Source organism: Squalius cephalus (assembly GCF_949319135.1).
Source record: "Squalius cephalus genome assembly, chromosome: 12".
In the NCBI taxonomy this organism is placed as follows: domain Eukaryota; kingdom Metazoa; phylum Chordata; class Actinopteri; order Cypriniformes; family Leuciscidae; genus Squalius; species Squalius cephalus.
Window position 1 is genome coordinate 27,227,822 of NC_137133.1, and position 18,752 is coordinate 27,246,573.

Sequence of the window (18,752 nt, forward strand, 5' to 3'; positions counted from 1 at the left end):
TCAGTCTCTAGAACTGTTTACATACAGCCTACTTCAGTGAACAAAATAATAAAATCGGGTTTTTGATAATGATAAAACTTACATTTATGAATATAACATTTTGTCTAAATGTCTAACAGAAAAAGTACAACGCCAAAGTAAATGTAAGGTGGTTTCATGATAATTAGTTTAAATTTATATCTTTTTTTATTTATTTTCAGTCAAATCCTTTAGGCTACTTAATTATATCGGTTTTGTGAACCGATTCATTTAAAAGATCCGGCGACAACGATTCGTTTGCGAATCGGACATCTCCAGTGTTTGGAAAGAGGCGGGACAGAGTGAGAGGGAGTGAGATCGCTATGGAGACTGGTAAACTTACCGAGCAGGAAGCGCAAAACCATCAATATCGAATCAGTTAACCTTTAATGGTTTCGTTATAATAGCTATCATGAGTATTTTGGTTGACATTGCTTCAAATGGTAGGTTTGGTTTCTTTGCTACTGTAATGTACTGTACGTTACGTCTAGGTTATTTTATTGTTGCTGGTGTGAAAATCACAGCACATTTGTTTGCCTTAACATCGGAATGTTATTCTGATAAAGCAACTGAGGTTTCCGCAGGTATGACTGAATGGAGCTGAATCTCAAACGTCTGAACTTCAATGCAAGATGCCACAAGCCCCCAGCTCAAAAATGCAGACCAAATTGAGCACCTGGACACCTCTAAATCATCCTCTCTCCAATGCTAATGTACCTGCAACAGTCAAATATTATAGTATATGATCTTCTGCTTGCCATTATGTTTCAATATGTTGACTTCAGGTTTTATTTGTTTAGCTGTGGTATCATTGATATAAGTGATAATATTATTGCACAATTTCATATCAAAGGTAAAATCTGTAAAAAAAAAATTGCAGGTTTTTGAAGAGAGAAGAAATCTGCTTGGAAAGTGGGTAAGGCATGCACTTACTGTAAAAAAAACTGCAATATTTACACTTTCTTGTTTTTGATATTTGCTCAGTTGATATAGCTATGCTCAATCCCTCTTCCCTTTGCCCCAGTTTGAGAAGTGGACAGATAGCCAGCGGAAACAGGTGCTACAAGATTTTTTCTCCAGATGTTCTGTTAACCAGCTGAAACATCTCAGACAGACGTTGTGCAGCTGGGTACCAGAGGAAGCCCTTGACTTCACTAGAGTCCTTCCCAGGGTCATATCCCTGTATATATTTTCATTCCTAGACCCCCGAAGCCTCTGTAGATGTGCTCAGGTATGTATTGTGTCCATTGTATGAATGTGTGAAAAACTTTTATACATGTATTCTACACTTACAGTGTCTATACACCACAGATTTTGGTCATACTTTAGTTTAGGGTCCAATCCTCACTATTAACTATGACTTTTGCCTTTAATAAACTCCTAATTACTGCATATAATAGTTAGTAAGGTAGCTGTTTAGGTAGTTTAGGTATTGGGTAGGATTAAGGGGATGTAGAATATGGTCATGCAGAATAAGGCATTCATATGTGCTTAATAAGTACTAAGAAACAGCCAATATCTTGTAATATGCATTTTAATAAGCAACTAGTTAATAGTGAGAATTGGACCCTAAACTAAAGTGTTACTGTTACTTTTTTATGTTTTTGAAATAAGTTTCTAATGCTCTCCAAGGATGCATTTATTTAACCAAAAAATACATTAAAACTGTAAAAGTATTGAAATTGAATATTATTACAAATTAAAATATCTGTTGTCTATTTTCAATATATTTTAATATATTTATATATTTATTTGTAACATTATACATATCTTTGCTCTCACTTTTGATCAATTTAGTGCATCCGTGCTTAATGAATTTATTATTTTCTATCAAACAAAATCTTACTGTACCTAAACTTTTGAACTGTACTTTATGCTCTACATCTGTGTATTATCTAATTACTGTAATAATTTCATTCACAGGTGAGCTGGCATTGGAAAAACCTGGTGGAGCTTGACCAACTGTGGATGCCTAAATGTCTGAAACTAGGCTGGTGCATAACTTTTTCTCCAACACCATTTGAACAAGGTGTATGGAAGAGGCATTACATAGAGACAGTGCAGGAGCTTCATATTAGCAGGCCTAAGGTAAGAGATAATGTGGAGAAAGAGAGAAATATCCATTGAGAAATGCTGGAATAAATGTAATTGTTGTGTTCTCTCGCATATTCCAGATGCCTGTGAAGGAAGAATTTATTATTCCTGAGGTGAAAGTAATTGGCAGTGAGATCATGGGGTCACATCCTGTGACCGGCCACAGGGAGTTCAAGTCTGTCCTCTCAGGTCTGCATGGGAAAAGTAAAGATGGGAATGACTTGATGAAATCAGCCAAAGGCCTTCCTCCATGGAGAGACTCAGACAGGCATCCCACCGACATAATACGCTTTAACTACTTGGATAACCTTGACCCAGTTGAACATGCAAGAATAACGTGAGTGAACCTATTTTGTTTTGCACACACACATAGATACACAACCGTTCCAAAGTTTGGGATCAATACGATTTTTTTTAAGACATGCATACTTTTATTTAGCAAGAATGCATTAAATTGATCATAAGTGACAGTGAAGACTTTTACATTGTTACAGAAACTTGAAAAAATGTGATGCTCCAGAAACATTTCTTGTTATTATTAATGTTTAAAGTTGTGCTGCTTAATATTTTTGTGGAAACAACTGTTTTGAACATTAATAATAAAAAGGAGCATTTCTTGAGCATCACATCAGCATATCAGAATGATTTCTAAAGGATCATGTGATAATGAAAACTGGAGTAATTATGCTGAAAACTCAGCTTTATCATCATCATCACAGGAATAAATTACATTTTAAAATATATTAAAATATAAAAGAGTTCTTTAAAATTGTAATAATATCTTGTACAATATTTTTGTTTAAATAAATGCAGCATTATTGAGCATAAAAGTTGTATTTCCAAAACATTATAAAGTCTTACCAACCCCAAACTTTTAAATAAATATATACATATTTATTCAGTATGTTCTATATTTGAGTTGAGTCCTTAGGTAATATAATATCACAAAACTACATGTGACCCACTAACAGGTATGCTGCACTACTTTAGTGATCTGTAAATGTGCTGTCTGCATGTTGAAAAATATTACAATTACAGCAGAACATGCTAAGCCATCTTTATTGCTACAGAGGGGAAAAGGGCAAAAGTGCTACTTCCGATACAACAAGACAAGAAAAAACAACGAAAGCACCGTCTTTCTCAACATACAAGCTACGCAAGGCCAAATCTTTGGTAAGCCAATATAAGTGTCATGTGACTGTGCACAGAAATCATCAGCAGCAGCATGAAAATAATTCTCCAGAGACTACATAACCAAGAGGCATCATGCATATTGAACAGACTATATGTGGAATATCATGGAAATGTGCTGCACAGAGGCAGAAGAAGGCACTGTGTTGCTAGGGAAAGAAAACAGACATTATGTTGTATGCATTATATTATATGCTATAATTTAAATAGCGTGTTTTATTAGAAATATAAGAGAAAACAAGGTTTTTACAGTATTTGTATATTTTCCCAGATGTTTTTATCCTTGGATCTCAGTGCACCAGGAAAGCAAACCCATAACAGGCCGAAATGGGCAGCACACAATTTACAAGCACTTCCGGCTAACAAGGACTCTATAAAGAGACTTTCCCAGACCTCCCAATGGAATGCAGGGATACGTCCTGGTCCTGTAAGGCCTCCAGTGCCCAGACTGAGTAAGGAGGCGTTCCGTGCATCACAGAGATCCCATAGAAGCACACCAAGTAAGCCAATGTACTTTCAATACCAGTATTAAATAATATACTGTGCTTTTATGTTTAAGTTAACCAGATTTTAAATATTCTCTGTGAAATTGCACCAAAAAACATTTAAATCATTATAATTAATTATAAATAACACTATAAAGAAATGAGAGAATTTGGTATAATAAGCATTATTCTGTTCCAGCTATGTCTCTTTTTGAAGGACAGCCATGAAGGAGTCCAATTTATGAAGAATCAAATGAAGCTGGAGAATAGACTGTATAAAACAGCTAGAGTCCATCTACTGGATCATTTTGTGATAGCAACATGAACGCCTTGAAGTTATGAATACAAAGTTAATTTATTATTATGTCTTTAATTAATAATAATTATGTCTTAATAATAACGTCATAATTTTTTGTTGACAGACAAAGCACAATGCATCCATATTATTCTGGTTTTATATGATTCTTTTTTTTGTCTTCATTGAGTCCCTTACATTTGTTATTGTCCACTAGATGTCCCTGTTTGCTCAGAACGTCTGAGATTCCGATTAAAGGGATAGTTCACCCAAAAATGAAAATTCTGTCATAATTTACTCCCCATCAAGTTGCTCCAAACTTGAGTGAATTTCTTTCTTCTGCTGAACACAAGAGAAGATATTTTGAAGAATGTGGGTAACCAAACAGTTGACGGTAGCCATTGACTTCCATAGCTACTATCAATTGTTTCTTCTAGCTGAAAAAATTCAAATTGGAACAACTTGAGGGTGAGTAAATTATGACAAAATTTTCATTTTTGGAAGCTGACGCAGATTCCCTTTAATCTTTATTCACGGTAACTTAGTGAGCTAATGGTTGAAATGTCTTTTGATTTATTGTTCATCATATTGCCTTCTCTCAAATATAACCTGTTAATGAGTTTTTAAACTGATTACTAGTGTCTTTACCATGGAAAACAAAAAAACAAATATTAAATAATCATATTACATTTATGTCATATTAAAATATATGAAACTGATCAATCTGTACTCATATTTTTTCACTGGCCTAAATGGTCCTGGGTATACAAAATTTCTTTTCAACGTACTCTTTTAATCAGATAAAGCCTAAGTTAGCAGTGTTTGCATACACAATTTCACTATCTAAACAAGAAAATGAAATAATTTATCTATTTGTTTGTTAGTTATCTTAAATTTAATCAGTTGAAATATGTATAAAAAATACCGTGATATAGAGTCCATGTATTTCAGCATCCAAACTTCTCAATCAAATCAGCCTAAAAAAAAGATGGCAAGAGAAAATCTGAAGGTTATCCAGGTCCAGAACAGAAGCCTATGAATGACCAGTGTCTGATAAACGCTATTAGAGCAGGACTTTTATTATGAAAACTTAACTCTCAGGCGGCCATTTTGAATCGGAGCGCCTGTCGCTGTGTTCACGCGGCTGGCTGTGTTGCTGAGATGTGAGATGTCTAGTACACTCAGTTGACTGCAACTGAAGTTGGAAAGTGTAAGGTGGAGCTGTCCGAGGGTTGAGTCGGTAGAGTTGACAGAGGCGAAATCCCTGGGAAAACTATATTTGCGGAATTATTGGTAAGTATAATATGACTTTATAGAGGTGTCTACTTTTATAAAATAATGGGGGGAAAGCCTTTATTCCTGCATACGCTTGAATTCAGTCAAGAGTGCGTTAGTCAAACGCTCTGTCAAACGTCTAAATATTCTCAAAGCCGCAGGAAGTGACTTAAGTTCACGGTAGAAAAATATAAGTCTTTAGATCTTGGCCTGGTTCCAGATGACGTTTTGTCTTACTTTATTAGTTGTGTTGTTTAGATTTTCGGAAACAATAATATTTATGATTTACAAAAAGAGAAAGGCATTAGAACTCAGTGATTCATTTGGGTTTAACGATTTTTATGAGTATTTGACCAGTTTTAAAGGACGTTACAATGTTATACATTCATTATGTATCTATACTATATATGTGTACGGGTTTTTTTCTTTTTTCATTTGTTTGGTTTACGAGCGTACTGGTATTTTACAGTGAAGCCCACCCGCTGACGGTTAAATTGAGATGTCATTTGGCAGTCTCGTGCGAGCAACGTTGTTGTTTAACTGCCAAGTGCCAACGGTTTATCTGTTTGCTGGTTATTCAGAAGCACGTTTGTATGTATAGGATTTTAAATGGAAATTAGGATTTGAAAAGAATTAGCCTATATCTCAAACAAATGACTAATTCATGTGTATTTTGTCAAGGATGAAGACTGCTGACACACAGAAAGTCGCTGTTTTGATTTAAATGGGCAAATGCTTAAAGAGTCTATGATTGGATCATTATTGGAGTGATTATTATGTTTCTAGCATGTTATATGTTTGGCAACAGTTCTTCTAACCTTATTTGATGGAGTGTGATCAAGATCTTGACCAAAAATTGATGTACCTCTTGATGGAAATAACATAACATTTATTTCCATTACGAGATGCATCAATTTTTGATCAAGATCTTGTACTGACAATGCAGGAGTCAAGCTCTTTGTAAAGTCTACTTCAGCACATCCCAAAGACTTTCAATGAATAAGGTCTGGACTCCAGTCCAATTCATGTGTGAAAATGATTCTTCATGTTCCCTCCTAACCTTTCTTTCACAATTTGAGCCTGATGCATCTTGACATTGTCATCTTGAAATATGGCCATGGTGTGTCTTCCTGCATGGTTGTTTAAGAAATGAAAAGCTACACACTCCATCAATTACAATTAGGGTAAGAAGAATTGTTGCTTAACATATAACATACCAGAAACATAATGATCACTGCAATAATGATCCAATCATAGACTCTTTAGCATTTGCCTATTTAAATCCAAACAGAGTCTTTCTTTTTGTATTTTGAAGGTTTAACCCCTGTACAGTTTACTGAAATGACATTGACCAGTAATTTCAATGTGAACGAAGAGTGCTAATGGAAGATCAATTTTCTTGAGATGACTGCTTTGTAAACGTTTTTGCATAGTTTTCATTTTCTATTGTGACTGTTTTCCAAAATTTCCAAAATACTGACATTCCAGTCATGCACTAAATGTGATTTTCCCTAAAATGTAGCCTTGGTTCTATAAAGTTGCATTTCTCAAGATAAAGCTTCTTTCAAAGTGCTAAGCAGAGGAAGAGAAGCTCCAGGTTTTTATTGTCAACACCAAGTGACGGCAGCTGTTTCTTTACTGACACTCAGGAGAGCTGGGAAACTAAAATCCCACCCATTGGATCCTTTACAGGGAAGGATGGAGTGCCATTTAGGACACCCCCGGAGTTTGAAGTGAATCTGACAAGTTGCCAAATTGTTAGGGCACTTCAAGTTTCTTTAGCCAATGCTTTAATTTTTGTTCTTTGTGCAGCCAGAGGGTTTCTAGATTTATTATTGTTTTCCCAGATCAATTGTGAAACGCTGCCTGCTGCCAGACGGATTGCGACAGCTGCAGTGCTCTGCGCGCTGAGCCTCTGGCTATGCCTTTGCATGATGTCTTTGAAATGACAGGGATCTTATTTCAGGATAGTTTGACCAGTCTCCCATCCTAACAAAGTTTCCATTGTGGTTAGAAAAGCACAGAAGCACCTGAAGTAGGAATGCTAATGATTAATCCACTGTCGATTAATTGTCAATAATAATGTAGCTAATCGATAAAAGTTTCGCATTTCGCTGTGTTCCAAAGATCAGGTTTGCTGACCTGTGATTTTGCATCACGTGAAGAATAAAACATAAAAGATCGATATGTCACGGTGTGACCCCTTGGCTAAAATAACTCATATTCTTGTCGTAAAGTTGAGTAGATTATTTTTACATTTTGAATGTATCACTATTTTGTTATATTTTGAATTCATGTTTATAAAAAAAAAGATGGCATATCACGATCATTACTGTGTCTTTAGAAATTTTGCGTCCCCAAAGTCTTGTGTGACCGCGGCTTCATGCGCAAAACACGTGCGAGCGCGCCGTAGTTAGCCTACATCAGGGATGGGCAACTTTGGTACTGGAGGGCCACTGTCCTACAGAAGCCGTTTCTCAATATGCGTTCTTGTCTGTACTTGTGTTCTTGTGGACTTGTGAAACGTCATCAGTCGCTGCCAAGTACTGTTCCAATTCAAAGTTCACATCTAGCCAAGTCCAGTTCAAATCCCCGGATGTGTTCTTGATCCGCCCCTTTTACCGAGGATGCATCGAGAGGTGACTTGTGCGGACTTGAGACAGCCAGGTATCCCAGAATGCATCTCACACCAACCAGCAAGCGTCAATAGCAGAGGAGAAACCCCGCGTAATTTAAAAATACTGCTGTAATTGTGTCACGAGATGTAGTTTTAAGAGTATTTCAGGCAAGAATGTAGTTGTTTAAAGCTCAAATCTTTGGTTTATTTATAAAGATAGCGCCTATTTGAAAATTTGATCTGACGTTTTCGGAGTTGTGAGAACCAGGCAATCGGACGCTCGGCGCTCATGTACCCCGCCGAGAACAGCCTTTCCTCGGCTAGTCCTTGTGACGTTTGCCGCTGGCTCGGATGTCTCTAGTCTAGTGGTTTAACATGAGATATAAATCGTCTTGTGTATATCTAACGGAAGATTTATTTATTTATTTATTTTATTTGTCTCATTAATCTATAATTTGTTCCCCGGCAAAACGTTAAGCTGAGGGCAAAGTGAAGTTTCATAGCTTTATTTAGTCTATTTAACTTTAACGTTGTAGCCTAGAGAGCTGACTTATGTTTGACTGAATCATTTGCTTTATTATTGTATAGCTTCTTATACCTTTTAGGCTACTTATACTTTTATATGGCTATTATTGATCATTAAAACTGACATTTAACAAAAAAGGTTATGTCATTTTATTTTATTTTATATATTTAAAACATAAAATATTTTATTATACATGTTGCCTACATTCTCTTCACTGTATGTACATATATAATAAAATAAAATGTCACAACCCTGTCTCTTTTTGCTAAATGTTAGTTTTAATGATCAATATTATAATGTTTTTTATTTATCATATTTTTAAAATGAAAACAAAAAGAGTCAGGGTTTTGCTTTATATTTCGTGTTGTTATAAATATGCAGTGAATCAATTGCGTTGCCTGAACCACATTTGTGTGGCCATTATGTTTAAGATTTTTTTTAATGAAAATGAAAAGAGGCAGTGTTGGTTTATAACATATTTTGTTTTATTTGTAGCCTAGATATACATAAAGAGATAACCGGAGTAGCCAGAGCGAGCTGAGTGACGCTATCAAGTAGGCCTACGCCGCTGTTCCATTTCAGAATTATCGGACTTGCGTCCTCCCGTCCTCGGGAGTTCGTTCTCCTGAGTCGAACTTGTCAAGTCCGAACTACCAAGGACTCAAGTCCGAACTTTGGGTACTTGGTATTGAGAAACGGCTAGAGTTTAGCTTCAACCCTAATCAAAAACACCTGAACAAGCTAATCAAGGTCCTCAGGATTACTAGAAAATTGCAGGCAGGTGATTTTTTTCAGGGTTGGAGCTAAACTCCACTGTAGGACAGTGGCCCTCCAGGACCGAAGTTGCCCATCCCTGGCCTACGTATTCTAAGGCCTGGTTTCACAGACAGGGCTAAGATTAGGCCTAAGCCAGGATTAGGCCTTAGTTCAATTAGGGCATTTAAGGAGCATTTATACTTGCCTTAGAAAAAATCATTACCGGTGTGCATCTTGAGACAAAACAATGGCACTGACATATTTTAAGATATGTGATTTTAACAAACAAGTGATTTTACTGAACATAAGAACTAGCCTACCTACTTGTGCAAAGGCACAATAAAAGTATATAGAATAAACTAGTAATAAAATCCTGGCTGATATTGATAAGTGATGTTTCTTCCTGCGCAGCTTCCAGAAGCAGTATTGGCCGATAGTAAAATAAATAATACTATTTTTTTAACAACAATGTATTTTAAATATAAAAAATGAAGAGATGAGAAAGTATCATGAATTGACAACTCTTTATTTGAGAATATGTTTATTTGTGCAACATATTCCATTCCCTTTCTTAGAGGTGATTAGGCACAGCTTAGAGCTTAACAAATATAGCATTTTTATGACATAAAAAATAAAATAACAGTCTTTATCAACAGAAAGTAATGTAAAACAACACTGCATAGGCTAAATTAGATATAGATTAGTCTAATCCTACTAAATCTACTAAAGAGCAGAGAGTGATTTTATCTTTCTTTTCTTTTTTGATTAACATTAATGACTCAGGCAGCAGCAGGAATAGCCTATAGGCTGCTGTCACTTTAAGACATAATGCACCGATCCAATATACTGATACACATGCCACTTATTTCCCAACTGTTTATGTTCACTTTAGACATAACTGACGGTTTTTAAGTGCATACTCACTAACATGGACATTTTGACATCTGTGTGTTTTTAACCATTTAGGTGAACCTGAAGCTCAAAATTCACAATCAATGATCTAGCTGATTTGGACATTAAGTTTGGGCTTTTAAGTAGGAAATAAAGCGCACCGCTGTGATGGAAAGAAAATTGCACAGCTCTAGTTTCTTGCTGTTATTGCTGGGTTGCTGTTGTTCCAATGTCTCCACTCTCCTCAAAGACGTTTTCAGACACCTGGTAGAACTGCCAGACCAGTTAATGTAGTGAAGCAATCTTGTGAGTTTTGCATCATCTGATCGGCCTTTATCAACCACCGATCAAACTATATAAAGCTAATTTCAGCCGATAATGACTGGAGCCCGATCAATTGGAGCACCCTTAGATTTTACAGATCACATTTTAATGTAAAGCAGTTATTTTTTATGCTATGAAAATAGAGCACTTCTAATATTGCAGCAAATTTAAAAGCACTTGCTAAGTGATGGTCATATTCCCTATATTCACTGTAGAGCCAAGCTTCTAAGCTTTAAAACAACACATATTTTGTCTTTTTTAAGCAAGTGGTTGTTAAGTAACATGATAACCTGGTAGTCGATTAATTGATCGTTAATTTTAATAACGATCGATTATGGGAATTTATGTAAATTGACATCCCTAACCTGAGGATTGATGATGTAGTTTTTTGGACGAGTACTCCGTAATATTACTCATGCAAAACTGCCTGAAATATCTTTCTGTTCTCTTCTGATTATAGATTGCTTGCTCAAGCCTTTTTTGTACTCTGATATGTCAGTCTGCATCTGAACAGTGGGAATATTTTGGGCCTAAATTAGTTTGCATTACAACTGCACATGTGCTGCATTCATTTTCAAGGCCTTCCTTACTGAGGAGCTAATTGATTAATTGGTTAATTTTTCTTTTTCAGTCTTTGTTAGGCATCTCATGCCATGCCAAGCATGGTGGCAGAGCATGCAAAAGATCGCCAAAGAGAATGCAAGTGGTAGTAGTGAATGTGCAGTGTTTTGGCAGTGTGTAAATACATTGTGTGTCATCCAAAAGCCCTCCGCTGCCTCATCCAGCTGGCAACAAGGCCAAGTGTAAAATCACTTGTTAATCCACAGAGGTCGTTTGTCTGTTCAATTCAGTGCATGTGTAGCAGCAAAACAGGATGCTCCCTCAGTTGTTTTAGCTGTCCAAAGTGTGGTTGGATTAGTCTTAGGGCTGGGCGATAAAACGATAACGATATGTATCGCGATAGACACGTAATCAATATCAATAAAAAATGCGTTCGATAAAACGTTCGATAATTTATTTATTTTTTCGTCGGAAGAAACCAGCAAAGCAAGTTTGATTGCATGAACAAAGGCACTCACTCTCTAGTACCTAGATAAAACAGGAAAAGTCAGCTCGCCTGACTTCAAGTCTGACCGTAGTCTGACCAATGTCGTCTGCAGATTATGCAAGACCGTCGTCAGTTTCTCTGTTATTCGCGTACTGGTGCGCATAGACATCATATGCTGGTGCGCTGTTCTAACGTGTGCGTCTCTCAGCGCATACATGTGAAGCTCACATGCACTGAAAGCCTGTCTACCAGCGCCTGAATACTGGACTAAGTTATCTTTCGAGTCTTATTGTGCTAATACTGTTATATACACACAAGGTTTACATAAACTAGTCGGATATGTCTAAAGTGAAAGCAAACTTGAGAAAATTTAGAGAAAATCTGCTTGTCAAATGCGTGTATAATAGACGCGTCGCGCGCAGCTCTTAAAGAGACAGTATAGTAAACACGCTGCCGCTTGTCCTTAAAGGGATAGTTCACCCAAAAATAAAAAATCTCATTATTTACGCACTCTAATGTTGTTCCAAACCTGTATTAATTGCCTTCTAATATTTTCTAATATTAATATTTTGAAGAATGTGGGTATCCAAACAGTAGCTGGTCCCCATTGACTTCCACAGGAGAAAAATATACTATGGAAGTCACTGGGGTACATCAACTGCTGGTCATTCTTCCAAATAACTTTTATTTTCAACAGAAGAAAGAAACTTATTCGAGTTTAAAACAACGTGAGAGAGTAAATTATAAAAATTAGAATTTTTAGGAGAACTATCCCTTTAATGTTAATAAAACAACAAAATGTAAAGAGAAAATCACTCACTGCTCTTGACTAATAACTTTATTAATAGCTTTAATAAGTATCAATCTATAATTTATACAGTGAAGTCTGTTTTGTTTTATTTTCATATTTGTTCATTTAATTACTTTCTGCAATGCTACTGTTAAAGACACCTACTGTAGCTGAAAACATAAAGCACTGTTTATTTAATTTGTATATTAAGTTGTGTATGTGTAATGTGTATCTTTGATCTTAATATTTAATAACAAAGAAAATAATGAGAACATTTTTTATCCTCGCCCCTGTCTGCCATTCTTTTTTATTATATATTTTGTTACCTAAGGCTTTGTTTTTAAAATATGGACATTAGTTTGGCTGTAATGCTCAGTCACAAAATAGTAAAACCAACATAAAAAAGAATTGTGATAAAATCGTGAATCGTGATTTTCCTGAAAGAAATCGTAATATTATATTTTTGCCATATCGCCCACCCCTTTATAAAGCATTTCTTACGTATTCTTTAATTTTGCACCTTAATGTTAAGAGATAATTGTTAAGTGTTCATTGTGATTTTAGACTTCTGAGTTTTCCATGGTTGTGTTGACATTTCTGCCTTTATAACTGATGGGATTATAATCAGAGGTAGGTTAAGTTTAAAATAAAAAAATCTTTGAATGTAATATATTTGTCTCCTGGACTGGTCCTTATTTTAAATATGTTATAAAAAAATTCAATAATTATCGATATCGACCGATATGAAACACTTATATCGTGATACAGTTTTCAGCCATATCGCCCAGCCCTAATTAGTCTACTAATGATTTGTCAAGCTTTCAGAGCTGATTACATGATTAATTTACGACAGTATATTGTTCCCATTACAACATGGAAAAATTAGGAATGCACTATTAAATTGGTTATTGTTGGGGGGAAAGTATTGTATTGGTTGATAATATTAGATATTTAATTGTTCTTGCTCATATAATTTAATTTTACATTTAGGTTACATTTCATCATCTAATGCTACTTACAGTAAATCTTCAAAAACACTAATAATTTAATAAAACTGCTAACTGTAATGTAATCGTTAAAAATTTAATTTATAGCTATTTTTGGGATATCTAAAATCACCTTTAGCATTTAAAAAAAAAAAATTATTTTATTTATTTAGACAAAATATTTTAGAATTGTAATATCAGATTTTTATTGGTTATCAACTTTAACGTAAAAATAATTATAGTTATTGCCTAATTTATATCAATAATGTATCCCTATCAAAAATAATTTTTTCTATATTTAATGTAGATTCAGTTGAAATGTGATTTCCACTCCTCCACTGGTATTTAATGCTATTTAACGTGTGTTGCATTTCTTTAGTTTGAAAAGTTGGTTTAATGCTGTGCGGTACCTTTGTAATAGATTATGCTAATTTATGATCAAAAAGAAAATTTTCTTTACATTTTATCTGTAAAAAACCTTGCTTATCATCTTCATCTGGCTTAGGCTTATTGCATTTGTAGAAGTAAACCTGCTGTTCAGTTACTGGTTTTGTCGGCTTGACGCAGATGGACTCTTAGACTCATAATGTGCTTAGTAACTCTGAGCTCTAATAAGAGTCTTCATCAGCAAATTGCAGCTTGGAGATTTTACTAATATCAGAACAATCCAGTAGCCTGATTTGATTTGCGTGTCTGCTACTCAAGAATGCATGATGAACTATTGATATGAAGTAGGTAAATTATCTGCCGCGATCTTAACTTCAACATCTGGTGTCAGTGCATTCCAAACTTTAATGAAATACTTGATTACATTCTGAAATATCGCAAAAACAGGTCAATTGCACTCAACCAAACGCATGGCAGGTTGTTAGCACTGCGTCAGATGTGCTGTATTGTGGAATAGGGGTGGGAATCTCTAGGCACCTTACGATTTGATTAGATTACGATTCAGAGGGCTGCGATGCTAAAACGATTATCGGTGCAACTTTTTTTGTGCGTGTGACTACTTGGTACTTTTAAAGCAAAGTATTTATAATAACCCATAAAGAATTTACTTGCAATACTTCCTAAATTAATTTTATTAATAAAACAAATGGAAGTGATTTGGCAAGTCAATCATGTTAAGGTTACATTTGCCAGCATATGTCCCAACATTGCAAAGAACCAACAGGAAAATAAATGTGTCCCTGTACTAGCAGCGTACTTGTAGTAGGCTAAATGAATTCACTTCAGCATTCTGAATCTCTAACATTTAATAATAGACTTCTAACCAACATCCTCCTGTTATGTGCAATGAGCAGTATAATCCTTCAGACAAAAAAATAAAATAAACATTTTGCTGTAGCAAAATCACAAACAGATTTCATTAAAAAATATGAAATATGTACCAGTAGCTCTCATATAAAAATAATGCTTGTGGACTTATGCATATTCTGAATAATTAGTAACATACAAAGGCGCTCTTATACACAACTAAATAATAAAGAGTTATGACTAGAAATTTTAGCTGTATACCACAATCAAAAACAGCTTATACAAAAAAAGTCAATAAACATCTAACTTTTTGTGACTGGCATTGCACTGATACACACTGTGACTGTGGAGGGCAGTACAGTAAACCTACGTATAACAGATCAGTTTACAGCATATTGATGTGAAAACTAAACAATACAGAAAGCAGCTATCATGCAAAAAATACAAAATAGGTCATAATGAAATTGCCAATTTTCCATACGTTAGCTTTTAACGAAGAAGGTGCCGTTCGGATTTCACGCTCAGCCATCATGCGTCTCTGTTATGTGCACGCCACAGACTGTCCGTGTCTGGGCACTGCACGTCTGTGTGCAGAGTTCCGCATTTTGCGCTCCGTCAATATTACGATATTAGAGAGAATTGTTTTTTATTTTAGAAAATGGATTTTTTGACATTTGTGAATCGATTCAGAATCATCCGCATCGCGATGCATCTAAGAATCGATTTGTTCCCCACCCCTATGTGCAACACCAGTGTGATCTTTTTTGTTGTTCACTTTCAACACTTTCCTGCTTGTTTTACACTTACACTTTCTTATTTCCACCCTGTTTGTCAGACAGGCGATTACGCTGAGGGTAATCACAGGGGAAGTAGCTTATGTGAAGTGCAATGATTGCAGAAACCACTGTTAATATTTTTACATAATATATTAAGTAGGCTGTTTGTGAAAGCTTGTAGGCCTCCTGTTGAAAACAGAAGTGTGGTTTTGCTATCTGCAGGTGATCGTGTAGGTTATAAGTGATAACTCTGTGTTCAGCTGTACACTGTGAGTTGGAGTGTTGCCAGACCTGACTCCTCAGCTGGCATTTAAACTTGACAGTAACCTTGGCCGCCAGAGTTGTCTGGCTCTTCTCAGTGATGCTGCTTTTTCGTCGAATCGAGCAGCTGCTGGAAGTTAGATTTATGATGTTTTTGTCCATGGTAACAGTCTGTGAAAGCACTGTGAATGAAATCCATCATAGCTCAGATACTCTTTCTCTCTCTTCCTCTCTCTTTAATTGGAATTCACTTGTTTAAATTTATGTAATCTGGTCCTTGCTTTACTGTTTATTTGTTGCTATCTATTTATTTGGACTGGAAGGTTAGCCAAATACCAAGTGCTCTTTTTCCTATGACACCAAGAAACAATGAATTGGTTCATGAAACCTCCATGACCCAGATATTTTTTTGATAGAGTCAGTCAGGAATCTAAAATAGATGCAAAGCTAAAAAACCCTTTTGCAACAACTACTATGTACTAGGGTGAATAATTAGTGCTTTTGTTAAGCAAGTAGTTTTTCAACATAACATAGAGTCATGTTAATTACATATGGGACCATAATGAGCCCAAAGGTTTGTAAGTGTATGTTACAACACCATTTCTCTCTAAGTAGGACTACAAGATTTGGGGATATCTAAAATCTAACTAGGGCTGGGCAATAAAACGATAACGATAATAATTATCGCGATATAATTTTTCTCGATAAAACGATATCAAGAGTTCGATAATGTTTATGCGCCAAAAGCGGAATGAAACTCATTTGAACCGCGCGCCACACGGACCATTTATCCGCTCGGCTCAAAGTCCAAACGGCAGCGTAGCGCGAGCTCACTAGAGCAGCAGATGAGTTTACTCTTGATCGGTCTCGGTCAAGGTCACGAGATCCAGTGAGAAGCGCTTGAATTCAGCAAAGAACACAATGTCTCCGTGATTTAAACCAGTTTAAAGGCAGATGAAACCGCGCTGACAAACAGGAGAAACACTGTGCGCAACGATACAGTCAGAAGGCTTTTCTGTCAACAAATTCGAGAGATTTATGTATTTTTTGTCTGGAAAAAATCCTCCGATGACGCAAAAATCGTCATTTTGCGTCATCGGAGGATTTTCTGGCCAGAGGCTAAAGACTACAGCCAGTAGAAGGCGTTGTTCCGCATGTTTTCAGCCCGCCCATAGAGGGTGGGATCTCACTCACATAATGTACACACAGTCAGCCGTCTTTCTTTGGAAGCTAAGCTTGCAGGCTCTTATTCTGTGAAGAAAGCTGAGTAGTAGGAGAAAGCTGAGTAGTAGGGGTTACCATCCTCCTTTTCCCGGACTTGTCCGGCGGGCGAGATCGTTCAAAATGTCCGGGATTCAGCTTTTGCTTTCTGCGGTCGCCATTCATTGTTTACATGCACACCTCTTGTTTCAAATCTAACTGAATTCATTCCGATTGGTGAATCTGAATGTAGTGTTTACATGAACGCTAAACAAGTGATCGGTTGATGTGCGTTTTAACATTGCTAAGAAAATTCCCGCACCTCCATGAGAGATACGAGACCGGCGCGTCTCAGTAATGACGCCACCGGCCTCGCGCCGTTCTCCCACGGCCGTCAGCCTCGTCCTGCTCGCCACAGTAAACATGATGAATGGCGACTGTAGAATGCAAAAGCCGAATCCCGGACATTTTGGGCGATCTCGAAATCCCAGGCAGACTCGTCACGGAGACTCACTGGTAGCCTAACCTTGTTGTTTTCAACTGCGCTCTCTAACCGGTAGGCCAAAAATACATTTTCTGGCTTTTCTCAGTCTAGAAAGCTCCAAATTAAAACATTTATTCACATTTCTTCTACATAAATGACCAATTTTAAATACACATTCATCTTTCCAGAGGTGAAGTATCCCTTTAAATAAACAGGTAGGCTAATAGATATTCTTCTGATCTTCAGAAGAATGTCTCCGTTTTTTCATGAGGAGTTAACGTTACACATGCAACACTTTGATTAATGGTTGTCTGTGAGACTCTGTTATTGTTACTTGGCATTTCGTTAGCAGTTTTGGTAGATTTGGGCTTACACTTTTTGAAGTCTTCATATAGCTCCCTGAGACTGCGTTCCAGATGACTGTGGAGATTAGTTTCCTCTCAACGTGGCCAAAATTTTTCGGCACGACTTAGTGACACCATCACTTATGTTCACATATCGCGTTTTTTGCGCGTGCAAATTCGTTATTTCAGGAAGCACATTTTTCCAGGTCCGCCTATGCCGCGACGAGATGAGAACATCTCAACTTTTCAGAATTCCGCAAGCTCACGCAGGTCATGGTTGCATAGCAACGACAGACGCAAGCGCTTGTGGAAAGAAGGAGATAGTGGCGCGGCTGCGCTTTCCATGCGTTTTTAGACGCGATATGTGAATGGCATTAATGACACGTCTTCTCTATTGAAGCCAAAATATTGCCATATTTCAGACGTACAGTTCTCTTTAGGAACAGGTTCTTCGCTGTTGTCATTTTCCTCGCTTGTCTCTACTCCTGCCATTAGTTTTTATTTTCCACTCTCTGCTCTGAGCCACTAGGTTCCCCTTTGGGCCCGATCTAGCCAATAGCGTAATAGCACCTACTGGGGAGGCGGGTATAAAGATAGTAAGGCCACATTTGATTGGTCGAATTTGGATAAACAACCGTGATAATCGTGATAACGATAATTTTTCGATATATTGTGCAGCCCTAATATATATTATGTTTAATTAAATGAATCACAGCCTTTGTGATTTGATAATTGCACTAAACCATATCACGATAACAGTTTTATTTTGATTAATTGTGCAGCCGTAGTTATAAGATAACCAACACAAGCTTTAATGAGGCTCTTCCCCACATGGCTCTTTGTATCTCAGAGCTTTTGAGATGCCAAGATCACAAAACAGAAGTGCTATTCAGACCAAAAGCGGACTGTAAGAAGAATTGTACGCCTCTAAGTCCTACACGCTTTATGATGGGCTGCGGAGGCCGCCTCTGAATACCAAACCCCCAGCGGTTTATGCACTGAAGCTGTTTTTTGTTTTCTAACACTCTTTCCTCTGCCCGATAATCCAAAATGCCAACATTGGCTAGATGAAGTTTTGCGTACTTTAATTAAGAGAAGCCATTATCTGAAGGATCTAAATTTCTTTAGACACTATAA

General features: G+C 36.5%; 2 protein-coding genes across 6 annotated transcripts in view; both read left to right on the top strand.

Moving 5' to 3' along the window:
• Positions 1-317: 317 nt before the first annotated feature.
• On the top strand, positions 318-4,801 carry fbxo16 (F-box protein 16). Its single transcript, XM_079889003.1, has 9 exons — positions 318-461; positions 603-731; positions 899-934; positions 1,043-1,249; positions 1,942-2,106; positions 2,193-2,449; positions 3,183-3,285; positions 3,575-3,803; positions 3,988-4,801. Exons 2-9 carry the CDS (start codon positions 651-653, stop codon positions 4,014-4,016), a joined length of 1,107 nt encoding a protein of 368 aa, XP_079745129.1. The 5' UTR covers positions 318-461; positions 603-650; the 3' UTR covers positions 4,017-4,801.
• Positions 4,802-5,195: 394 nt separating this feature from the next.
• The window catches only part of fam49a (family with sequence similarity 49 member A), a 40,416-nt gene continuing 26,859 nt past the window's right edge, over positions 5,196-18,752 (top strand). Inside the window, exon 1 of one of the 5 annotated variants that reach the window (XM_079889341.1) lies at positions 5,196-5,376. The gene's annotated coding sequence lies outside the window, so the exon portion shown is untranslated. The remainder of the gene's footprint in view (positions 5,377-18,752) is intronic. The other 4 variants (XM_079889337.1, XM_079889342.1, XM_079889338.1 and 1 more) reach the window with 4 other exon arrangements.

Bases quoted from the DNA above. Each gene is read 5' to 3' on its own strand.
- fbxo16 (XM_079889003.1), top strand. From the start codon at position 651: ATGCCACAAGCCCCCAGCTCAAAAATGCAGACCAAATTGAGCACCTGG. The intron at 3,286-3,574 runs GTAAGCCAATAT...ATATTTTCCCAG, and splicing joins TACGCAAGGCCAAATCTTTG to ATGTTTTTATCCTTGGATCT. The intron at 3,804-3,987 runs GTAAGCCAATGT...ATTCTGTTCCAG, and splicing joins ATCCCATAGAAGCACACCAA to CTATGTCTCTTTTTGAAGGA.